Genomic DNA, 19,990 nt, shown 5'->3' with positions numbered 1-19,990 from the left:
ATAATGGCCACACTGTGTGAAATCATGGAGCACTGCCAGAGTGATGGCTGCTTACATAAACCAGTGCTACAACTCTTATCACAGTGGGGCAAAAAACAGCACCTGTAGGTGTCTGAAATCTTGCTATCCACACAGATAGTGAGAAGAAAGCTGGCCAGAAACAATGTCCTTATCAGCATAAGTCTGTCTGCAGCACTCACCCTTCCTGGCTGGAAGAGACTGCTTTGCCCTCTCACACTATGCTCAACGTGTACCAGCTTCTGCAGGTTTTCCTGAAGGAGAGAAACAACATTTAGATGACCAGATGGTAATTGCTCTTTAGCAAAACAGGCAAACTCATCCCATTTTATTTCTTTATAACAGCAAAGTGATATTAGAGAATTAGGTTTCAGAGAGAACTGAGCCCATAGTCTTTAAAGTTCATAAGTCTTCTTCCAGCTGCATAGGTTTTATAAAGCTTCAACACCTGCATTCACATCTGCTGTGACACTATACACTCCTGACACCTTTAACATCTTCCTCTGTACTTTAGTTCACCTTCAGGCTCAAAAGAGCCTGCTCACTCCACGCAGAGTTTAAACATTGGCATCTTTGCTGACTTTCTTGGTCTGAGAACCAAGAAACTAGAAGCAGGGACTAAACACAATAAATACTCCAAGGACTTGCTTATTAGTAGTAAACATTGATAATTCAAAGCATACTTTGATACAATAAGGCTATTGCCAAACATATTTGGAGGTTTATATTCTGCACTAGCAGATTAGTGGCTTTGAACCAAGGAACTCAGAAGCTTAACTAGTAAGGAAGCATTACCATAGCATTTCTCTTTACCATTTGCAAAGATCGAGAAGCTCATTATCAGACTCTGATACTATTAACTGCTGCAGAGAAAGGTAATGGCAGGTAACTAGTTCTAAATCACCCCCCAGAAAAGCAATAGCCACAATCCAGTTAAAGAAAGATAGATTTGCTTACCCATCCCTTGGATCAGGACTTACCAAATACTCCAAAAGGAGAAATCTCTAAAAAGAGATTCTTCCCTAGGGCAATCAGCCCTTAAATAATGCTTAGGGAGTGGTGGAGCTAGGTTCCACCCCTTCCAGGCACACAGCTGAATTGCTTTCACCTGTGCTCCCAGGGCTGGCTGTGTCCCTTCACCAGGTGCTAAGTTATCAGTTCAGACTGTGACTTAGCAATTCTCATGCAACTGCCTGCTTGACTTGAGAGCACAGACAGGCTCCGGCACACAGCATTAATTTATCTATGAAGATGGTAAATTAAATTAATCTAATTAAGTCTCTACAGTCATTAGAACAAATATTGTATTGGATGGAATATGAAGAAGGGGAGGGAGGGGGTGCTTCTGAGCAATACTACTAAATTCTTTTCAAATCTTTTTCCATGTAGCAGATGCTGCTGCTAAAACCCAGGCCTGTACAGAGGTTTCATCTGTAGTTTTATCTGGTCTAAGCACTGAAGTGGGCTGCACAACAGCAATGAGATATCACTAGAATGCGTCCAAAAGTTAGGACTGCCTTGTCCAAGTTAGCCATTGTGTTCTAACTCCCTGCTTACAGACACAGAAAAGCTACTGACTAACTATCATAACTGACATAGCTTCATGATATGGAAACCTTTATCTACTGCTTTCTGCTATGGCAGACAATGACATGTTCACCTTTGCTACACTGACTGACTTTAAGCTAGCTCCGGGCCTAGTTAGATTCTATTAGATTGTACAATATAATCAAGAATATATCTGAGATACACAAGTCAGTGATATCTACTGAATCAGCTAATTAAGAAAGCCATCACAGATACCAAAAGGAGCATATTGATGTCAGCATATTGTTCTTTCAGGCTAATTTATGTCAAATTTTAGATAACAATTAATGTAGCTATCTCAACTTGCTTTCTGAGATAAACCTGAAATATGTCTGTATGTTACTGCTCTGGTGAAAAATTACACTTATCTAGAAAGAATTGCTTCTAAATCAATAACCATATACCAATCACATCAGGTTACCTACAAGCCTTGACTAGCACAAGGCTGCATGCATTGTGGCCACACAACATAACTGGCAATTGACATATTTTCAACACTTTCAGCTGTCAGGTATATCTTTTGCAATGAAGGAACCAACAAATGGATTTTTTCAGGTAACTTCTAAAATACTACAGCCTAACAAAATTGAAACAATATTTAAACAATTAGCACAGGAATCATCAGCTATAATGCAACAGCTAACATTTGAAAAATACATTTGCAGAGGACTTCCCCATCACTAAAAGGTATTCTAGCCCTAGGAAAACTCGTCAAATTAACATCTTCCAGAATGAAAGCCCATTCTTCATCTGTAGAAATGACACTGCCTTCTTGTGAGCACACTCTTGGCAAGTGCTAGTGCTACACACTGGGATTTCTACAAGCATGAGAGAAGAATTCAGTTGCTGCATGTCAGATACACTTCAGCTTTTCTTAGCACTGCTTGTAGACATGCCTGTTGTAATGCTGACTTTTGCAATATGGACATATGTTCACCAGAAAATGGACAAAGCTGTATCAAACTCATTTCCTGTAGAAAGTCAAACAGATATAGTATGTGAAGTACTGTGCTTTATCTGGAAATGTGGGCAGCTTAGGAGGGTATAATTTCCTTAAAGTTCCCTAAAACAACCCTTCTTAAGCTGGAAACTCAAAATTAAAACAAAGCTCCACCCCGTTAGTATGACAGGTATGGAGTGGCTAAAATCCTTCGCTGGAGAGGTTAGCAATGAACTGCAGCTGCTGTATGGCAAGCAACATTTTCATTGCATCTGTAAAGGAGTACTGCCTCCTCAGGAATTCACCAGCTGCTACCAGCTACAATAATTTATTACTTGTTTAGCATCTCAAGGCCTCCAAAAGATTGTAGAAGTTCAGAAAGCAATGCAAACCCTGCTCGGTTCAAGTAGTGGATGTCTCCTAGAGTTACAGATAGACTCAATGCTATCTGGTGATAGCACAGCTTCTGCCTCTACTTGCACATCTGTAAACTTCCAATAATATTTTTATACTTGACAAAAATGCTATGCAGATAGTTAATATGCTAATATGTCTGAAAGTCCTGGGCAAATTGTTCCCAGGGGAAATGTGCTGAAGGGTTGTTATAATAAAACAAAAAAGCCAATAACAATTGGCTTTTGATATCCTGCAGAAGATGTAGATCATAATTCAGTATTCCTGTCTGAGTGTAGTTTGATGAATCTATAAATGGCAGCAGAATATTTCCTCTTTCCAGATATGTGCCAAACCTAAATTATGGCAAGAACTTCCGCTGAGTGCATGTCAAGTTATTAATATTAAGTTACGTTGTTCAGATCGCACTGTAATTAAAGACACTTGTAAAATTCTTTGCATTTTTGAAAATCTGAGAGAAAGAATCTTCTTGGTTGGGATATTAATTAGGAGGACAGCCTTTGATATCACAGAATGTTGAACTTTGATCCTCATGAACATGAGAATCTTCACAAAACCCACAGTGTTCACACAGACAGAAAGGAAGGAAACTTTATTTCATCTCTTCCAGTCCATACCTTCAAAAAGGGCAGATGCACTCTGATGATATGATTAAAAAAAAAAAAAAAAAAAAAAGAAGTGTAAAAGTCAGCGTGGAATGTGTGATGAAATTGTTCCCAAACAGACATTAAAAGTAAATATTATACAGCCTATTTCATCTGTAAAACGCAGAGGGTCTGATGATGTTCTTCAAATTAAAGCATGGATTAGTGGAGATAAAAATCATTTCACAGCAATGTACCACAATAAATATAAATCTTTCATAAAAAGTATGAAAAAGCTACAAGCAAATCGCTACCACTTCAAAGGAAGTTGCTTATTCCTTAACTATAAGCATCACAGAATCACTATTTGATGTTTTGACAACTGTTGCCTACTACCAGATTTCCTTCCTGCGTGGTGTGGCTTCCTGCAGAACCAATCTAAGCCACACAAAACTCAGCTGTTGTCAAAATGAGTCAGCTGAAAGATTTGTAAGCACTTTTAGCAAACCAACACAAGTCTTAATGAAATTTCTTCCAGCCCCAAATTGATGCCCTCTGTTGATATTTTCTTGGAGGTTCCAAATGTTTCCGCATGAGTTTCCTCATGAGTAAAATCCAGAATTGAGTTATTTGGATTATATAAACAAAAACATGGTACAAAAAACAGGATTTGAACTTTGATGACTATTTTCGCCAGTAATATAACTCCACTGACTCCACTGCCGTGTGAATGAAAATCTAATTCTGTCCACTTGTGTGTATTTTCCACTTCAGAGAAGTATTCATACAAAAAAAGATGTGTGACCTTGCTCTGATAGAAAATGAGCTCCTGCAGTTCTCAACCTCTAATATGGGTATCCCTAAACCCATGAGATTATGGTGGAAACCTGAGGTCTTGGTTATAGAATCATAAAATCATAGAATCACAAGGTTGGAAAGGACCTACAAAATTATCTAGTCCAATCGTCCTCCCTTTACCATACCTACAGAAAAACCATTAATCCATATCTCCTGGCTCTCTAACCAGATGCCTCTTGAACACTGCCAGGGACAGCAACTCCACCACCTCCTTGGGCAGCCATTCCAGTGCCTGACCACTCTCTGAGAGAAAAAGTTCCTTGTTATGTCCAGTCTAAACCTCATCTGATACAACTTGTGGCCATTTCCTCAGGTCCTGTTTGTTGCCTGGCAGAAGAGGCCAAGCCCCTCCTCATCACAGCCTCCCTTCAGGAAGTTGTAGAGTGCAATGAGGTCTCCCCTGAGCTCCTCTTCTCCAGGCTAAACAATCCCAGCTCCCTCAGCCACTCCTCATAAGATTTGTACTCGAGATGTGGCCTCACCAGAGCTGAGTACAGATGGATGATCACCTCTCTGCTCCTGCTGGCCACACTATTTCTTATACAGGCCAAGATGCTGTTGGCCTTCTTGGCCACCTGGGCACACTGTCGGCTCATGTTCAGCCGAGCATCAGCTAACACCACCAGGTCCCTTTCCTCTTCACAGTCATCCAGCCACCAAGCCTATAGCGCTGCAAGGGGTTATTGTGGCCGAAGTGCAGGACCTGGCACTTGGCCTTGTTGAACCTCATCCCATTACCCTCAGCCCAGCGATTCAGCCTATCCAGATCCCTCTGGAGGGCCTCCCTACCCTCAGGTTGATCAACACCACCTCTCAACTTGGTGTCATGCATGCAACACGGAAGTCAGAAAGCGAAAGTATGGAACTGAACTCCTCCATGTGGAAGAAGTGACATCCGCTGACACTGACTGATGCTTAATGAATACTTATGTAGGCCCAGCAGTGTATGTGGCACAGTGAGGGGTGGGGTGGTGCATTTCAGCAGTGGTAACAGTGAGTCACATCTTCTGGTGAAGAACTGTACCAGCATGGTGTGCAGACTCTTGTTCATTGCTGATGGTGGTGACTGTTAAAAAGACAGTGTTTCCCACAGTAATCAGGAGATGTAAAAGAAATGCTGTTCTTAAAATGAAGGTTTGGAAGGTTTTGGGTTGTCATGGAACCATATCAACATAGCAGTTGCACTGATATTACTATGTTAATTTTTCCAAGCTAGATGGGGTGGTGCAGCAGGGAGTTGAGAAGCTTGACACCGAAAAGTAGAAAAAGACACAAAACAATAGGCCCAAGCTTTTTTTGAAGTTTTCACTGTGATAACACAGTTCCACACATTGAGTTTTGGCATTAAAACCCTTAAACTTCAGGATGCTCAAAGTTTTGATCTGTTCTCATGGCTTGAGATGTCTCCACGCAAAACCAGAAATGTACTACTTGTGCTTCATGTTGATCTGCAGTAATTTTGCCACTGACTTCAGGAAAAGCATGCTCAGAGCCTTAGTCTCAGTTTCTAGATATTGGAAGGTATAGGTATCAGATTCACAAAGCCAGGTTTTCCTATTCACAAAACTGCAAGTACTTTTAACTACAACTTATGTCTTTCCAACACAAATATTACCAGATTCAACTCTTCTCTGTCTCTGGCCATAAGGAGATAATCACTGAATGTGGTCCTCTGAAACAGCCCGTGAACACATGGGCTGCATTTATGATTTTGACACACTTATTAGAGACACTGCTCTTAAATCTGAGCAGCAGGGATTTTCAGATGTGAGCAGAAGCTGAGATTCTTGGGTTCATTTGCTTTAGTCACCCTGCAGCCAGAAAACAAAGGAATTAAAGGAAATATGCTGAGCCAGCTGTGCTGGTTTGTGTCTGTAATAGTCCCCAGCACGTCTTTCCTGATAAATTCCTTTTTCTTTCAACTTTAAAATCCTGTTTGAAAACAAACTCTTACTAAGATGAGCTGAAACTTCATTTCTCCCCTTGATGGTTAGCTTTCTCCTTTTTGTCCCTTGGATTTCATGTTGTGATGCCTGAGTAATTGTTAATAACCATCTTCTGCTAAGCAGATGAAATAATGAAGAAGCAACTTGACTGCCAGCTGTAATTAACTGTGTGGAAGGATGTTTGCTCTGCAAAAGAGATCTTTAATTTAGCAAAGGCACAGCAAATCCCCAAGGCAAAATGGTAAAATCCACAATATCCAAGTAAGAATTAAAACATGAACAGCTTCCCAAGATATATGATGCATTCGCCATCACTTGGAATTACTGTGATTCAACGTTACAACAGAAAACTTGAGACAAGTCACCTTTTGAGAAAGAAATACTTTAGAGCAATCACTAGTTATTGGATGAAATGCAGGATGCTTGGAATTAAGTGCTTTGTTTTCTAATCTGCATGCAGTTGAACACAAACGACATAATGGTTGATGTTTTCCACAGCAACTGTACATACTCCTTTGTAATCCAAATGCCTTGAAAAGAAGTGCTTAAAAATAGCCAGTTTGAACTTTTGGTCTCTATGACTGTTTCTAAATGTTTCACAAGCACAAGACTATGAAAACCACAGGAGACCTGTGTGGATCAGCAAGGAGCTCACGTGCAAGCTCCAAGGAAAGAAGAAGGTCCATGAAATGCGGAAAAAGGGTCTGACCACTTGGGAAGAATATAAGAATGTAGTCAGGGCCTGCAGGGACATGACGAGAAAGGCTAAAGCCCACCTGGAATTGAATCTAGCTAAAGTGATAAAGGATAATAGAAGAAGCTTTTTTAAGTATGACAACAGCAAAAGGAAAACTAGAGAGAATGTAGGCCCCTTACTAAGTGAGGGGGGTGCTCTGGTAACAGGGGATGCTGAGAAGGCAGAGATACTGAATGCCTTCTTTACTTCTGTCTTTGGTGAAAAGACTCTCCCTCAGGTTTCCCCAGACCCTGGAGGTTAGTGAGACGGTGTGGGGATTGAGGGACTTCTCTTTAGTCAGGGAAGAGGTGGTCCGCGAGCACCTAGGCAGCACTAAGGTCCATAAATCCATGGGACCTGATGGGGTGCATCCACAGGTGCTGAGGGAGCTGGCGGAGGTGATTGCTGAACCACTCTCCATCATCTTTGAGAGGTCTTGGAGAATGAGGGAGATGCCTGAAGACTGGAGGATAGCCAATGTCACTCCAGTCTTCAAGAAGGGCAAGAAGGAAGACCCGGGTAATTATAGGCCAGTCAGCTACACCTCTATACCTGGAAAAGTGTTGGAACAGCTTGTGCTGGATGCCATCTCTAGACAACTGGGAGAAAAGGAGGTTATAAGGAGTAGTCAACATGGGTTCACCAAGGGGAGGTCATGCTTGACTAACCTTGTGGCCTTCTATGATGTTGTTGTGTCCTGGGTGGATGAGGGGAGAGTGGTAGATGTAGTCTACCTTGATTTCAGTAAGACATTTGATACTGTCTCCTGCAACATCCTTATAACAGAGCTAAGGAAATGTGGGATAGACAAGTGGATAGTGAGGTGGGTTGAGAACTGGCTGACTGGCAGAGCGCAGAGGGTCATCGTTGGTGGTGCAGAAACTGGCTGGAGACCAGTAACCAGTGGAGCCCCCCACGGGTCTGTGCTGAGTCCGGTCTTGTTCAACATCTTCATCAATGACCTTGATGAGGGAATAGTGGACACCCCCAGCAAGTTTGTTGATGATATGAAGTTGGGAGGATTGGCTGACACACCTGAAGGCTGTGCTGCCATTCAGTGAGACCTGGACGGGCTGGAGAGCTGGGCGGTAAGAAACCGGATGAGGTTTAATAACAGCAAGTGTAGAGTCTTACATTTAGGGAGGAAGAACTGCATGCACCAGTACAGGCTGGGGGATGAGCTGCTGGAGAGGAACTCTGCTGAGAGGGACCTGGGCATCCTGGTGGACTACAGGTTGGCCATGAGCCAGCAGTGTGCCCTCGTGGCCAAAAAGGCCAATGGCATTCTGGGGTGCATTAAAAAGAGCATGTCCAGCAAGTTGATGGAGGTGATCCTCCCCCTTTACTCTGCCCTGGTGAGGCCTCATCTGGAGTACTGTGTCCAGTTCTGGGCTCCCCGGTACAAAAAAGACAGGGATCTCTTGGAAAGAGTCTGGCGGAGGACCACAAAGATGGTGAAGGGCCTGGAGCATCTCCCCTATGAAGAAAAGCTAACTGAACTGGGTATGCTTAGCCTTGAGAAAAGACGACTGAGAGGCGATCTAATCCAGGTTTATAAATATCTGAGGTGTGGGGGTCATAGTGGCGAGGCCAGTCTCTTTTCAGTGGTACGTGGAGACAGGACAAGGGGGGGAAATGGAGATAAGCTGGAGCATAGGAAGTTCCACACAAATGTGCGCAAGAACTTCTTTACGGTGAGGGTGATGGAGCACTGGAACAGGCTGCCCAGGGAGGTGGTGGAGTCTCCTTCTCTGGAGATATTCAAGTCCCACTTGGACGCCTAACTGTGCGACGTGGTGTAGGAAACCAGCTTCGGGAGGGGGGTTGGACTCAATCTTTAGAGGTCCCTTTCAACCCCTACAATTCCGTGATTCTGTGATTCTGAGAGACTAAGAGGTGACCTCATTAATGTTTATAAATATGTAAAGGGTGACTGTCAGGAAGGAGGAGCCAGGCTCTTCTCAGTGACATCAGGACAAGGGGCAATGGGTGCAACCTGGAATATAGGAGGTTCCACATAAATATGAGGAAAAAATACTTATTCACATCAAGGGTAACAGAACTCTGGAACAGGCTGTTCAGGGAGGTTGTGGGGTATCCTAGTCTGGATTCAAAACTTGCCTAGACACATTCCTGTGTGACCTAATCTAGGTGCTCCTACTCCAGCAGGAATGTTGGACTAGATGATATTTCAAGGTCGCTTCCAGTCCCTGGCATTCTGTGATTCTCACCAACTACTTCCACTGGATGGCTACATCTGTGCAGACAAAAACATGGTTCTACATAAGTGAGCCTCAGAAAAGAAGGTAAAGACTTTAGCTGAAGGCGTGAGTGGCTAATATGGCAGAAACAGATACTTCCTGTAGTTATGATACCACTTGGAGGTCCACCAACTTGAATTTCTCCGGAACCTGCTGCATCCCCATGTCTGTCCCTTTCTACTGCCTCCCAGCCAACGTCTTACTGATGTCAGCAGCAAAATTCCTGATTTTTATCTAATATGACAGATCTAGATCCTTGGAAACGAGTTGTCATAAGACCAGTTATTCTTCAGCTATCTTTGACAGTAAATTAGGACTCTAATGAAAAATGTCGTAGTGACTTAATAATAAATGTTCATTACTTCAGAGAACTACGTAACTTATTTAGATACATAAAACTCAATTTAGCCATGATCTACAGCCTAGGAAAATCATGGCCAGTTGGCTGTTTGAACATTTACAAGATTGTAAACCAGGATGAATTCTTTGGTGAAATGGAATTCCAGAATAGAGGAAAACATACATACATGAGTTCAGACTATATTTTTGACAGCACATATCTAACATCTTCAGCATTTAATATCTGAAACCATCCTAGACTAACAACATAAGTATGAAAATTCCCATCTTCCACTTCCTTGTGTCACATCCCATTTCAGCAATCCCAAGAGGAAAAAAAAAACCCACTTTGTGCTGCTTGCTACAGTGACTTACATTTTGCACAGCTATACTACCTATTCCATATCTGTATTGGTCTAAACCAGTTCTGTATAAACTCCTGAGCTTCACCCTGGAGGAGACTTCAGAATTTAACAGATATAAAATCACTTCATCAGATGTACAGAGAAGAATCTGCTGATCAGGAGGGTATCAGGGTAGGACTCACCCCTTGGAGCATGCTCTCATTGGCTCGATCCGCAATTTCAGAAATAATGAATAAGGCAGCTGAAGAATGAAGTAAAACAAAGACCACAAATCATGTGAGAGGAAGAAAACTCAAATCCTTTCTGTTTACAAGTTTATCCTTAATTAAAAAAAACAAAACAAAACAAAACAAAAAACAACCCTTAGCAGCAGCACTGTAAATCTGGCATCATCAAGATGCAACTGCCCAACAAATTTAGGACCCAGAAGAGACAACCTTCTGTTGATCAAAACTCTGCATTGTGTTTGTGTTGATACAGAGCAAAAAACATTTTATAGTGATATTCTCTAGTTACAGACTTATGAAAGTAGAAGTTTGTGGTAGGGATAGATTCATGGAATCCAGCTTCCATCATCTAAAATTATGGCAGTCCAGGTGACTTAATTTCCTTTACTGCCAAGGGAGAGCATAGATCATGCTTTTTTGACAAGTGTTTATGAAGTGGTGACACGAATTAATATCTGGATTCTCCACAGGTAAAAAGCCCATGTCCATGCACATTGGTGTGCCCCGGTGGCGCAGTGGTTAAGGATGCCGCCTTGCAACACCAGGGCCCGGGGTTCGAATCCCCCCTGTGGTGCAAGTGGTAGAAGTGCCGCTCTGCAGCACAGAGGCTCGAATCCTGGGGGTTGGACTCGATGATCTCTAAGGTCCCTTCCAACCCACATGAGACTATGATACTATGATACTATGATTAGCCAGCCCAAGGGCAACAGTTTAACATAGCGTACATCTTTATTTCAAATCTCTTCTCCTGTGGAACTGGGCATCCTACCTATTTTCAGGCCTAATCTGGGAGCATCTGAGCCATTACTGGCCAGAAATGTGACAAGCATGCACTAAGCACAAACAAGGTAGGCAAATGTAGCTACAGAGCCTGAACATCTATTTAAATTGCTGCTAAAGCCAGCATACCATTGTCAGTGACAAGAGTCCTACATTTTGTGAGACTCTACTCTTGGTCATAACAGACTGACCTTCAGTCACAGATCTTTTTGCTGTGGGTTGGTTGCTTCGAATTCACACTCACTATAAGAAAGGTAAACTGGTTTCATCAACACAGTGTTAACCTTCTTACTTCAGTCTGGAAGCTACTACCACTCATATGTAGGCTAAACCTCCCTTTGACTTCAGTGGAAGTAGGAGACTTCTGGTTTATCCATCAGATTTGTTGGAAAGGGTAGTGTTAGCAACTGCACATCAGGATTTGTTCTTGATTGAGCAGAGCAGATTTTTATGCACCATACGTCAAGTTTGCTTGGACTTAAATAATACAGGATACGGATATATAATTCAAATATGTGTGTCTCCAAAGTTCTAAGAGAAGAGTAGGCATGCTCAAGATAATGGTATACAAACAAGTAGGTGGACAAATCACAGCTGGATTTAAAATGACCAGGCCAAATATGGACAGATTCAAAAAGGACTAGAGTCCTTCATAGGATGGAGGCTAAAGTAAAATGTCAGCACCATATCTGTATATGTGACCATTTCTTCTTTAAGTTCATCCCATCAAAACTACTGGAAGTACACTTATTTCACTGAAAAAAAAATGGATTCTTGCCCCTAATAATTCATTTAAATTAGTAATGAATTACTGTAGACCTCACATCTAACCCATTAATATAAATTTTAAAAATAATCCCCTTCTATATGTTTCCAATATAGACCTGGCACCTCTTTAGGAACAGATTTAGTGAAACAGGATTTTTGTTCTACCCATTTTATTTTACCTTGTGTGTCTTCATACTCCGTAGAATCAGGGCAAAGATTATTCAAGTAATCTGTAGAAAATAATGAAACAAATCAAAATTCAGATCCATATGATCTGTAGTAGGATTAACAAAAATATAAAATGTGTTTTTTTATTACTGTCCTATATCACTTTATTCCCAAATAATTAAATTTATGTTATCTCCTTCCAAAGTGAAACATCTCTGATAGCATGTAGAAGTACTGATTCAGACTTGGGACTCACCACAAAACTCGGCATAAACCAACAGAGAATGACAATAGTATTCGCTTGTTTCTCAGCTAAGATAATTGCTGAATAGCGCCATTTGACTAATAATTCAAATTATTATTCTTCTCATGAATTCTGTTTTCCCCTCTGAAAAAAAATGGTGTTGGCCTGTAGATACAGGAAAGAAACTGTTTCTGTACATGCAGAGACTGATTACTAATGAACTCCATATCACAATCTGAAAATAAATTCTGTAAACTACAGACAATAGGACTTTTTGCAGGAACTATGTTTGTATCATCTACAAACTTCTACTTGTCATCTTTCTTCAGTCTACTTCATATAAAATTCTTTGCCTGAGTCTTTATGCCTCCTATAGCTGTAGTATGGAGTGCTAGCATTTTTTTCTTTTCTTTTTTTAAATATAGCATAACCATGACATGTTTCGTTCATCTCTGATTAAACCAAGCTCTTAAATTCTAAAACCAAGAAAAAGGCCTATGTACTGGGAAAGGCCTTGCTCACAAATATCTGTTCTCTTGAATATCCTGTCCATATGCATTCCTCTTTCTGGGAGCTATCCTCTCCCTGCTGCTCTAATAACTGTCTAGCTTTCTCATGAGTTCAGGAAAGCTTCTGCCAGCACTCAGTCATGCAGGAAGGGGCTGTGTGGTGTAATCGGACAATATTTAATGTTCATTTTTACAGCTGCAAGCTCTGTCCTTGGCTATAAACATTTACTTGAGCTCTCTCTGGCTCAAGTACAGTAACAGGATATTGATTGCCAGATGACACGCTCTTCCCTATCTGATACAGACAGTTATGAACACATACAAACCTGCTTTTTTTTTTCCCTTCTCCCACCCCCCACTGCCTAGAGGACACGAAGGACTGTACTGTTCCAGTAGTAAGATTTATAGCTTCTTTTCTACTGTCCCACAAGTACCCTTTCCACCCACACATACACATATTAAGATGTTTCTCCATTTTTGTGAATGGATATATATTTTTTTAATTTGATAAACTTAGCAAGGCTGAGATTCATTGATACTTTTTGATACACTGTTGATGTAAATCTGGATTTCTGCCTCCTAGAAAGCGGAGAAACTGACTGGGATTTTGACTTATGACTTAAATGTAGCACTAGCTTTAGGTCTACTGTACATGGGGCTCAGGATGCAGTACTGCTTTGTTTATTGAGCAGAAGTGCTTGCCACTGTCATACAGCATGCACTGTAGAGTGCCTTCCCTTGCCAGTGACTACTGTGCCCAATTATCTCTGACAAGTGCCACTGACCTAAATTAAATCAAACCTGTCTGCTGGCAGTGAGATTCCTGAACTCTGCCTCTCCTGACTCAGGGAAGGCAAAAGGCAGAAAAGAATGGCTGAAAAAACGGACATATACTTTTTAGCATGGTTGCATTGAGGAAGTGCCTGCTCCTTCTCAGGCTCCCTGATATTTCCTGAATCCAGTACCGAGTACATTGAAGCTCTCCAGCCCTAATTTAGTTGTCATGGCACCCGTTTGTAGTGCATTGAATACCTCTGAGAATGAATTAGTTTTACTGACCTGTGAGCATCACACGATACTGGAAGACACGCTGCACCACTTTCAAAAGCTGGTGTTTCACATTCTGTGGGCTTCCACCAGAGCTCTTCTATCCTCAAGGGGAGGGAAAGGAAACAGATCAAGGATGTAAGCTCAGCAGCAAGCTGTCATCTCCTCCACCTGATGTGTACCCTGAAATTTTACTAACAGTAAACAGTTGAATGCAAAAATTCTATTGAACCATTCCCAGTTTACCAAGTGCTAAGGGGTATTTTATAGCTATAAGGTAGTACTTTTAACAGTTTATTTCCTATGGCATCACTCAAAAATTGTCTGGTCTCAGAGAGAAAAGGGAGGAAAGTAATAACTGTTTAGAAGATAAAGGCTTTAAAGATGGCATATGAAGAGTCAGAGTATCAGATATCAACAAGGTGTTGTTTGTTTTTTAACTGAAAAATTCTTCTGCCTCCACCTTCTTAATTGCATGTCTCGAAATAAGGTACTAAGCAAAATACAACAGATTCAATCTATACCAAGCTGAAATAGGAAACTTGCCATTTTATCTGTGAAGTGTCTCAATGCTGCTGCAAAACCAACAGCAATCCACAAAACTCAGTTCTCTAAAGTCTCCACATCTCCAAAGGAACCATGAAACAAAGTTTGCAGGACCCTGAGGGAATGGCACAAAACCCAGGTGGTTCTTTATGAGAACTGAGTCCAAAAGCCCATTAAGTTTCAGGGTATTTCAGTGTTCATTGACTAATGTTTCTGCAGCGTTTGCCATGTGGGAAAGTGGACAGGGCAAAAGGGAGAATAGGAAACTTAACTGTTTAAGGACTGGGAAGAGACATTTAATGTTATTGCATTACCCTAACTGCTCAAGTCATAGGTGAGAGAAACAACATGAAGACCCAAATTCATTGTGGTTAGGCTAGAAAGCTAAATGTTGTCAAGTTTTTTTAAAAAATGCGATAGGAAAGGTCTGATAGATACCTCTCCCACATTTGTGTGCATGCACACATGCAAGTGGTTACGAAGTAACAAAGCTAAAGTGGAATCTTGCTATTCTCTTCCTTGGAGAAGTTCCATCTACTTTCTAAGAAATAAGAGCCAGTCTCCAGGATTAATAGTTAAGACAGGAATTCATAGCCAAGTGGTCAGGAAGGATGGTAGGAATACAGGCTATCAGTAGAAAACCTGCATTTTCTAGATTCAAGTTCAGAGCAATGTGAGCCATCAGAGCTCCTGTCACCTGCTTACAGGAAATAATTGTGGCAACTGCAAGGTATCTGTTTATAAATGCTGACTTCCAAATGTCTTCTGCAATGAATTGTTATTTTTAATATTTCACATATACTGCAGGCTAAATAACCTTTAAGGTCCAATCGCTAATTTATCTTTACAGGATCTCTTCCACCCAAGTAATCACTGTTACTCCTCTTACCAGATAAAAATAAAAAGAAACACGGATTCTAGATACATATTAAAACACCATGACTTGGACTATTTCATCTCAATAGAGTTAGTATAATCCAATTAAACTTTTCCATCCACAAGGAATTTTGTACTTTTGAAATTATATGAACTGCCTACACTGCAAGTACTTCAAAATATAATCAAGAATTGTGGCCCCAGTTTTTGTCAGCTGTATCTTAATAGTGTTTTTGAGTCACTCAACAGGAACAAACTGAGTTAAGACAGCTGGAAAATATGCTTCTTGCTTACTGATGCAGTCCCAAAGCTTATAAATCATTCAAGGAGTCTGGATTAACAGAACCCTGTATTTGGCCAGAGGAGGTAGTGTCTTTCTTTGCAGTTCAGTTGGCCTTCGCCAGATCCTCTGTAAGCAGAGGAAACATTAACAGACATTTAAAAATGCAGAGAAATGCAATTCTAAAGATGTTGTGGACTGACTCCAGCTAAGAGCTAAGCACTCATGCAGGCTAACCTGAACTTCATTTTGGTTAGGCCCAGAACAAAAACGATGCAAAGTGCAGTGAAAGAAGAGATAATAACAATAATAATTATTAATTTGAACGCAGCCTCACTGGGATTTCTATGTTAATATATAAATGAGAAACTATTCTACTACCAGAATATATTTCAGCAATATGTATTCATAGGTCTGTAGAATCACAAACATATATTCTGTATACACAGAAGAATGTGTGGGCAACAGATGCAGACACAGAATGATATGCATATGAATGATGCAGATATGAACATCAGTTTTATTATCAGGAGGAGAAGCCTTCTCCCATTCTACGCTCTGTGAACACTGTTGGAGTTGCATTGAAAAATTACCTCAAGTGAATCCTGTGGCACAGTCATGTGTCAACACAAGTGAAAAACAAGGGGACCTTACCTCAAACTCCTGAATGACAGTAGCCAGCTGGGAATATTTAAGGCAGGTTTCATCTAGCAGAGCCAAATTCTTGTCAAACTGCATAATGTATGCTGTGTGGTGATTCAGTCTTGATTTTCTGGAGAGAAAAACATCAGCAACTTTCTGGTGTTCCTCCCTAAGGCCACAGAAAGAATAAAAGGTAAACAGAAACTCTGTCACTGCTGAGGTGCTATTCATCAGACCCATAGTGGCAACTAAAGACTAGCTTAAATGGCAGGAAAGATGAAATACTTCACAAACATACTAGATAGTGAACTGATCTGCTGTAGATCAGGCACAACAAGAGATTGGTGAAAGGCTGTCAATTCTCTGGCGGTACTGGTGCCATTGCAACACTATATGTCTGTAACAGGCAGGATGTCTCTTTTCAGGACACAGCTTCTTCACCTTTTAGGAGACCTTTCAGCTGCTGCAGGGCTTTGAGAACTGGTTGTGGGGAATAACGTGTCTTCAGTTGTAGTACCACATCTTTAATTCTCCCTCAATGCCCACTGCTCAGTACTGCCACACCATTAGCTGCCTCAGTACCCAGTAGCACAATACTAAGTTATTTATGAAGGAAAAGAGAGGATAAAAATCTGATTTCACATGAGTAATCATAGTTAAGAGACAAATGTGAGTCCCTGGGGATATCAGGGCAACAGAATGTCAATGGGAGTGCAGGCAAAAGGAATGATTTACTGTAGGGGTGGTGGTGGCCTGGGAACCTGTATGAGTGCAGCCCTATGCCATGTGTGATTCTATTGGTTTGATGCAGCATGACCCACTTTTTTCTCCCATACCACAGCGGCTGTGGGACTCTGTAGCTATGTACTGTAGAGGAGCTTAGGGCATTTTATCTGTGTTCCTTCTGCCTTAAGGAATAGTCAGCATGCTGCTAGAGTAGCGGTATGACTTCCACAGGGCACAAGTCATTTTAGATCCCAGCTGGAAGCATCTCTATTTGTTATGATTCTACACATCACTGATATTTTTTAAATTTATTTTTTTTTTTTTTTTTTAAGTCTTTCCACCATTCTTAGCAGTCCCACGCTGGACACGAACCACTACACAGCTCTCTGCAGCCTACTCTTTCCTCACTGTGTGATTCAAATTGAAACTGTAAAGTTAATAAAGAGACCCATGCCCTGCATTTAGGATCATTACTGAAAAATTCTCTGGATACAGCTGACTTCATTAACTCCTCCATGGCAGCACAGGGTTGGTGATCAGCCACTAACAGTGACCACTGCCTGCTAGAGCCTAGCATGATAGCTTGGGGCTGCATGATCTGTTATAGAGGAGATCAGACAGGGACTGTGCTGGCTGCTGTAGATTTAGTCAGCTTGGGACTGCAGTGGCAATTTTCTTAAATAACATTATTCTGAGAGTTCGACAGACTGGAGCTTGGCATCCAAGACTAAGTAAGATGTTCCTTCAATTGAATGATAATTGGAGTCTTGTCTGTTCTAGGCAGGTTCTTATTCTCTTACAGAATCACCTAGTTTGGAAAAGACCTTCAAGATCACTAAGTCCAAAAATCAACCTGTCCTACTGAATCCCATCAGTAAATCATGTATCTTAGCACCATGTCCACACATCTGTTAAATACCTTCAGGGACATGGACTGAACTACTTCTATGGGCAACCCTTTCCAATGCTTGACTCCCCTTCTCATGGAGAAATTCTTCCTCCTGTCCAACATAAACCTCCCCTGGCACAACTTGAGACCATTTCCTTATGTCCTACTTGCAATCACCTCAGAAAAAAGTCTAGCACCTTTCTTGCTACAATGGTAATCCAGGTGGTTGTAGAGTACAGTGAGGACTCTCTTCGGCCTTTTCTCCAGACTAAATAAATCCAGTTCCTTCCACTACTCCTCAGTCTCGTTTTCTAGTCTCTTTGCCAGCTTAGCTGCTTTTCTTTGCATATGCCCGAGCAACTCAATATTCTCCTTGTAGTGACAGTGATACACCTAAAACTGAACACAGTATCTGAAGTACAGTGTCACCAGTGCAGAGTAGAGGGGCAATCACTTTTCTTGTCCTTCTCGCCACACTAATTCTGATGCAGACCAGGATGCCATTGGCCTTTCTGGCCACTTGGGCACACAGCTGGCTCATGTCAAGTTGACTGTCAACCAATATCTCCATGTCCTTTTCTGCTGGGTAACCTTTCAGCCATTCTTTCTTAAGCCTGTATTGCTGTATGAAGATGTTAAAATTCGAGTACAGGACTGATAAATGCCATAGAACTGGATACAGCCCATCAATCCTGCCTATCCAGATCCCTTCACAGAGCCTTCCTACCCCTAAGCACAAAAACAGTCCTACCTAAATCAATGTCATCTCCAAACTTCCTGAGGATACATCAGATCCCTTCATCCATACAATCATAGAATAGCCTAGGTTGAAAAGGACCACAATGATCATCCAGTTTCAACCCCCCTGCTATGTGCAGGGTCACCAAGCACCAGACCAAGCTGCCCAGAGGCACATCCAGCCTGGCCTTGAATGCCTGCTGGGATGGGGCATCCACAGCCTCCTTGGGCAACCTGTTCCAGTGCATCACCACCCTCTGAGTGAAAAACTTCCTCCTGATATCCAACCTAAACCTCCCCTGTCTCAATTTAGGACTATTCCCCCCTATCATTATCTGTGATAAACAACTGTTATCCAGATACTTGATAAAAATGTTAAACAAAACTGGCTTCAATACTGATCCCTGGGGAACACCATTGTTGATGACTGGCCACCAACTGGATTCAGCCTCATTCACTGTGACCCTCTGAGCCTAGATATCCAGCCAGATCTTCATCCAGTGAACTATACAGCCTGACCAAGCCATGAGCAGCCAGTATATTCAGGAGAATGATTTGGACAATACTTTCACTAAAAGAAAGGAAAAAAACATATACAGCCTTTCCCTCATAGACTAAGTGGGTCATCTTCGCATAGAGGGAGATGAAGTTAAGGCTGAACCTGCCATTCATTAATCTAATGTTTGGGTGCATATGATCAGTCAGTTGTCCACTGTGTACTGCCTGATGACCTTATCTGTTCCATAACCTGTCTGACCTCAATACCAGGAAAGACAGGTTCCCTTCCTGCCCATCTTGCAGATGGGTATCACATTCACTAGACTCCAATCAATCAAGTGGTCAATCAAGACCACCCTAGTTAACCAAGACTGCTTGAAAAATGGAAAGTCTTTGTTCTGTACTGTAAGGGTGTTTGGTTTAGCTAGAATCCCTCAGCAGACAAGCAGTGTCTGCTTGGCTTAGAAGCTGAATCTGTGCACAGTCCTATGTTGGTGTTGGGAGTAAGGTATGCTCCCTGTCTGAGAGCTATATACTTGCTGTGTAGATTTCTGCAAGTGGAGAAATCTTCTTTAGAGTCAGTTCAAGTTTTTGAAGCTGTTCCTGCCTTCCACAACTATGTGTATGAAGCTTCTTGGTGAAGACTGTGAACTGACTTGACTGAATAAGCAAGGCAAAGGCAAGAGGATAATGCATATGAAGCAGGCTGTCCTTACACTGACTGATGAGGCCACTTAAATGTGGGTTGTACAAGTGTTTCAGTATTTAGATTCTCAGACTGACAGTCTGTATGTTTACTTTCTTCCTGTATGTGAGATCTGCCAGAGCTTCTCATTACTGCTATTATCCCAGCCTCATTGCTTGAAGGGGCCAAGAAAACAATGGGCTGTGGAGGGCATGTCAAGGCTGTCTCAGACTGGCTTGGATTGGAAGAGACCTCAAGGATCATCAGGCTCCAACCTTCCTGCTGCATGGAGGGCCACCAACTTCCATATCTAATACCA

General features: G+C 41.6%; 1 protein-coding gene across 6 annotated transcripts in view; it reads right to left on the bottom strand.

The window, feature by feature from the left end:
- Positions 1-19,990, bottom strand: part of FGD5 (FYVE, RhoGEF and PH domain containing 5) — a 105,178-nt gene that overhangs the window by 19,070 nt on the left and 66,118 nt on the right. For all 6 annotated transcript variants that reach the window (XR_014934737.1, XR_014934738.1, XM_085516642.1 and 3 more), the window contains exons 7-11: positions 16,148-16,304; positions 13,804-13,891; positions 12,003-12,053; positions 10,231-10,289; positions 201-272 (exon numbers count right to left, since the gene is read on the bottom strand). Coding sequence is in view for 4 of the 6 variants with exons in the window: in XM_085516642.1 (XP_085372768.1) it covers positions 201-272; positions 10,231-10,289; positions 12,003-12,053; positions 13,804-13,891; positions 16,148-16,304 (427 nt within the window). In the remaining 2 variants the exon portion in view is untranslated. The remainder of the gene's footprint in view (positions 1-200; positions 273-10,230; positions 10,290-12,002; positions 12,054-13,803; positions 13,892-16,147; positions 16,305-19,990) is intronic.

This window comes from Coturnix japonica, chromosome 15 (assembly GCF_054131305.1).
Source record: "Coturnix japonica strain WE chromosome 15, WE-NBRP24, whole genome shotgun sequence".
NCBI lineage: Eukaryota > Metazoa > Chordata > Aves > Galliformes > Phasianidae > Coturnix > Coturnix japonica.
The sequence above is the reverse complement of the archived record's forward strand: the minus strand, read 5'-3'. Positions and strand labels throughout refer to the sequence as shown.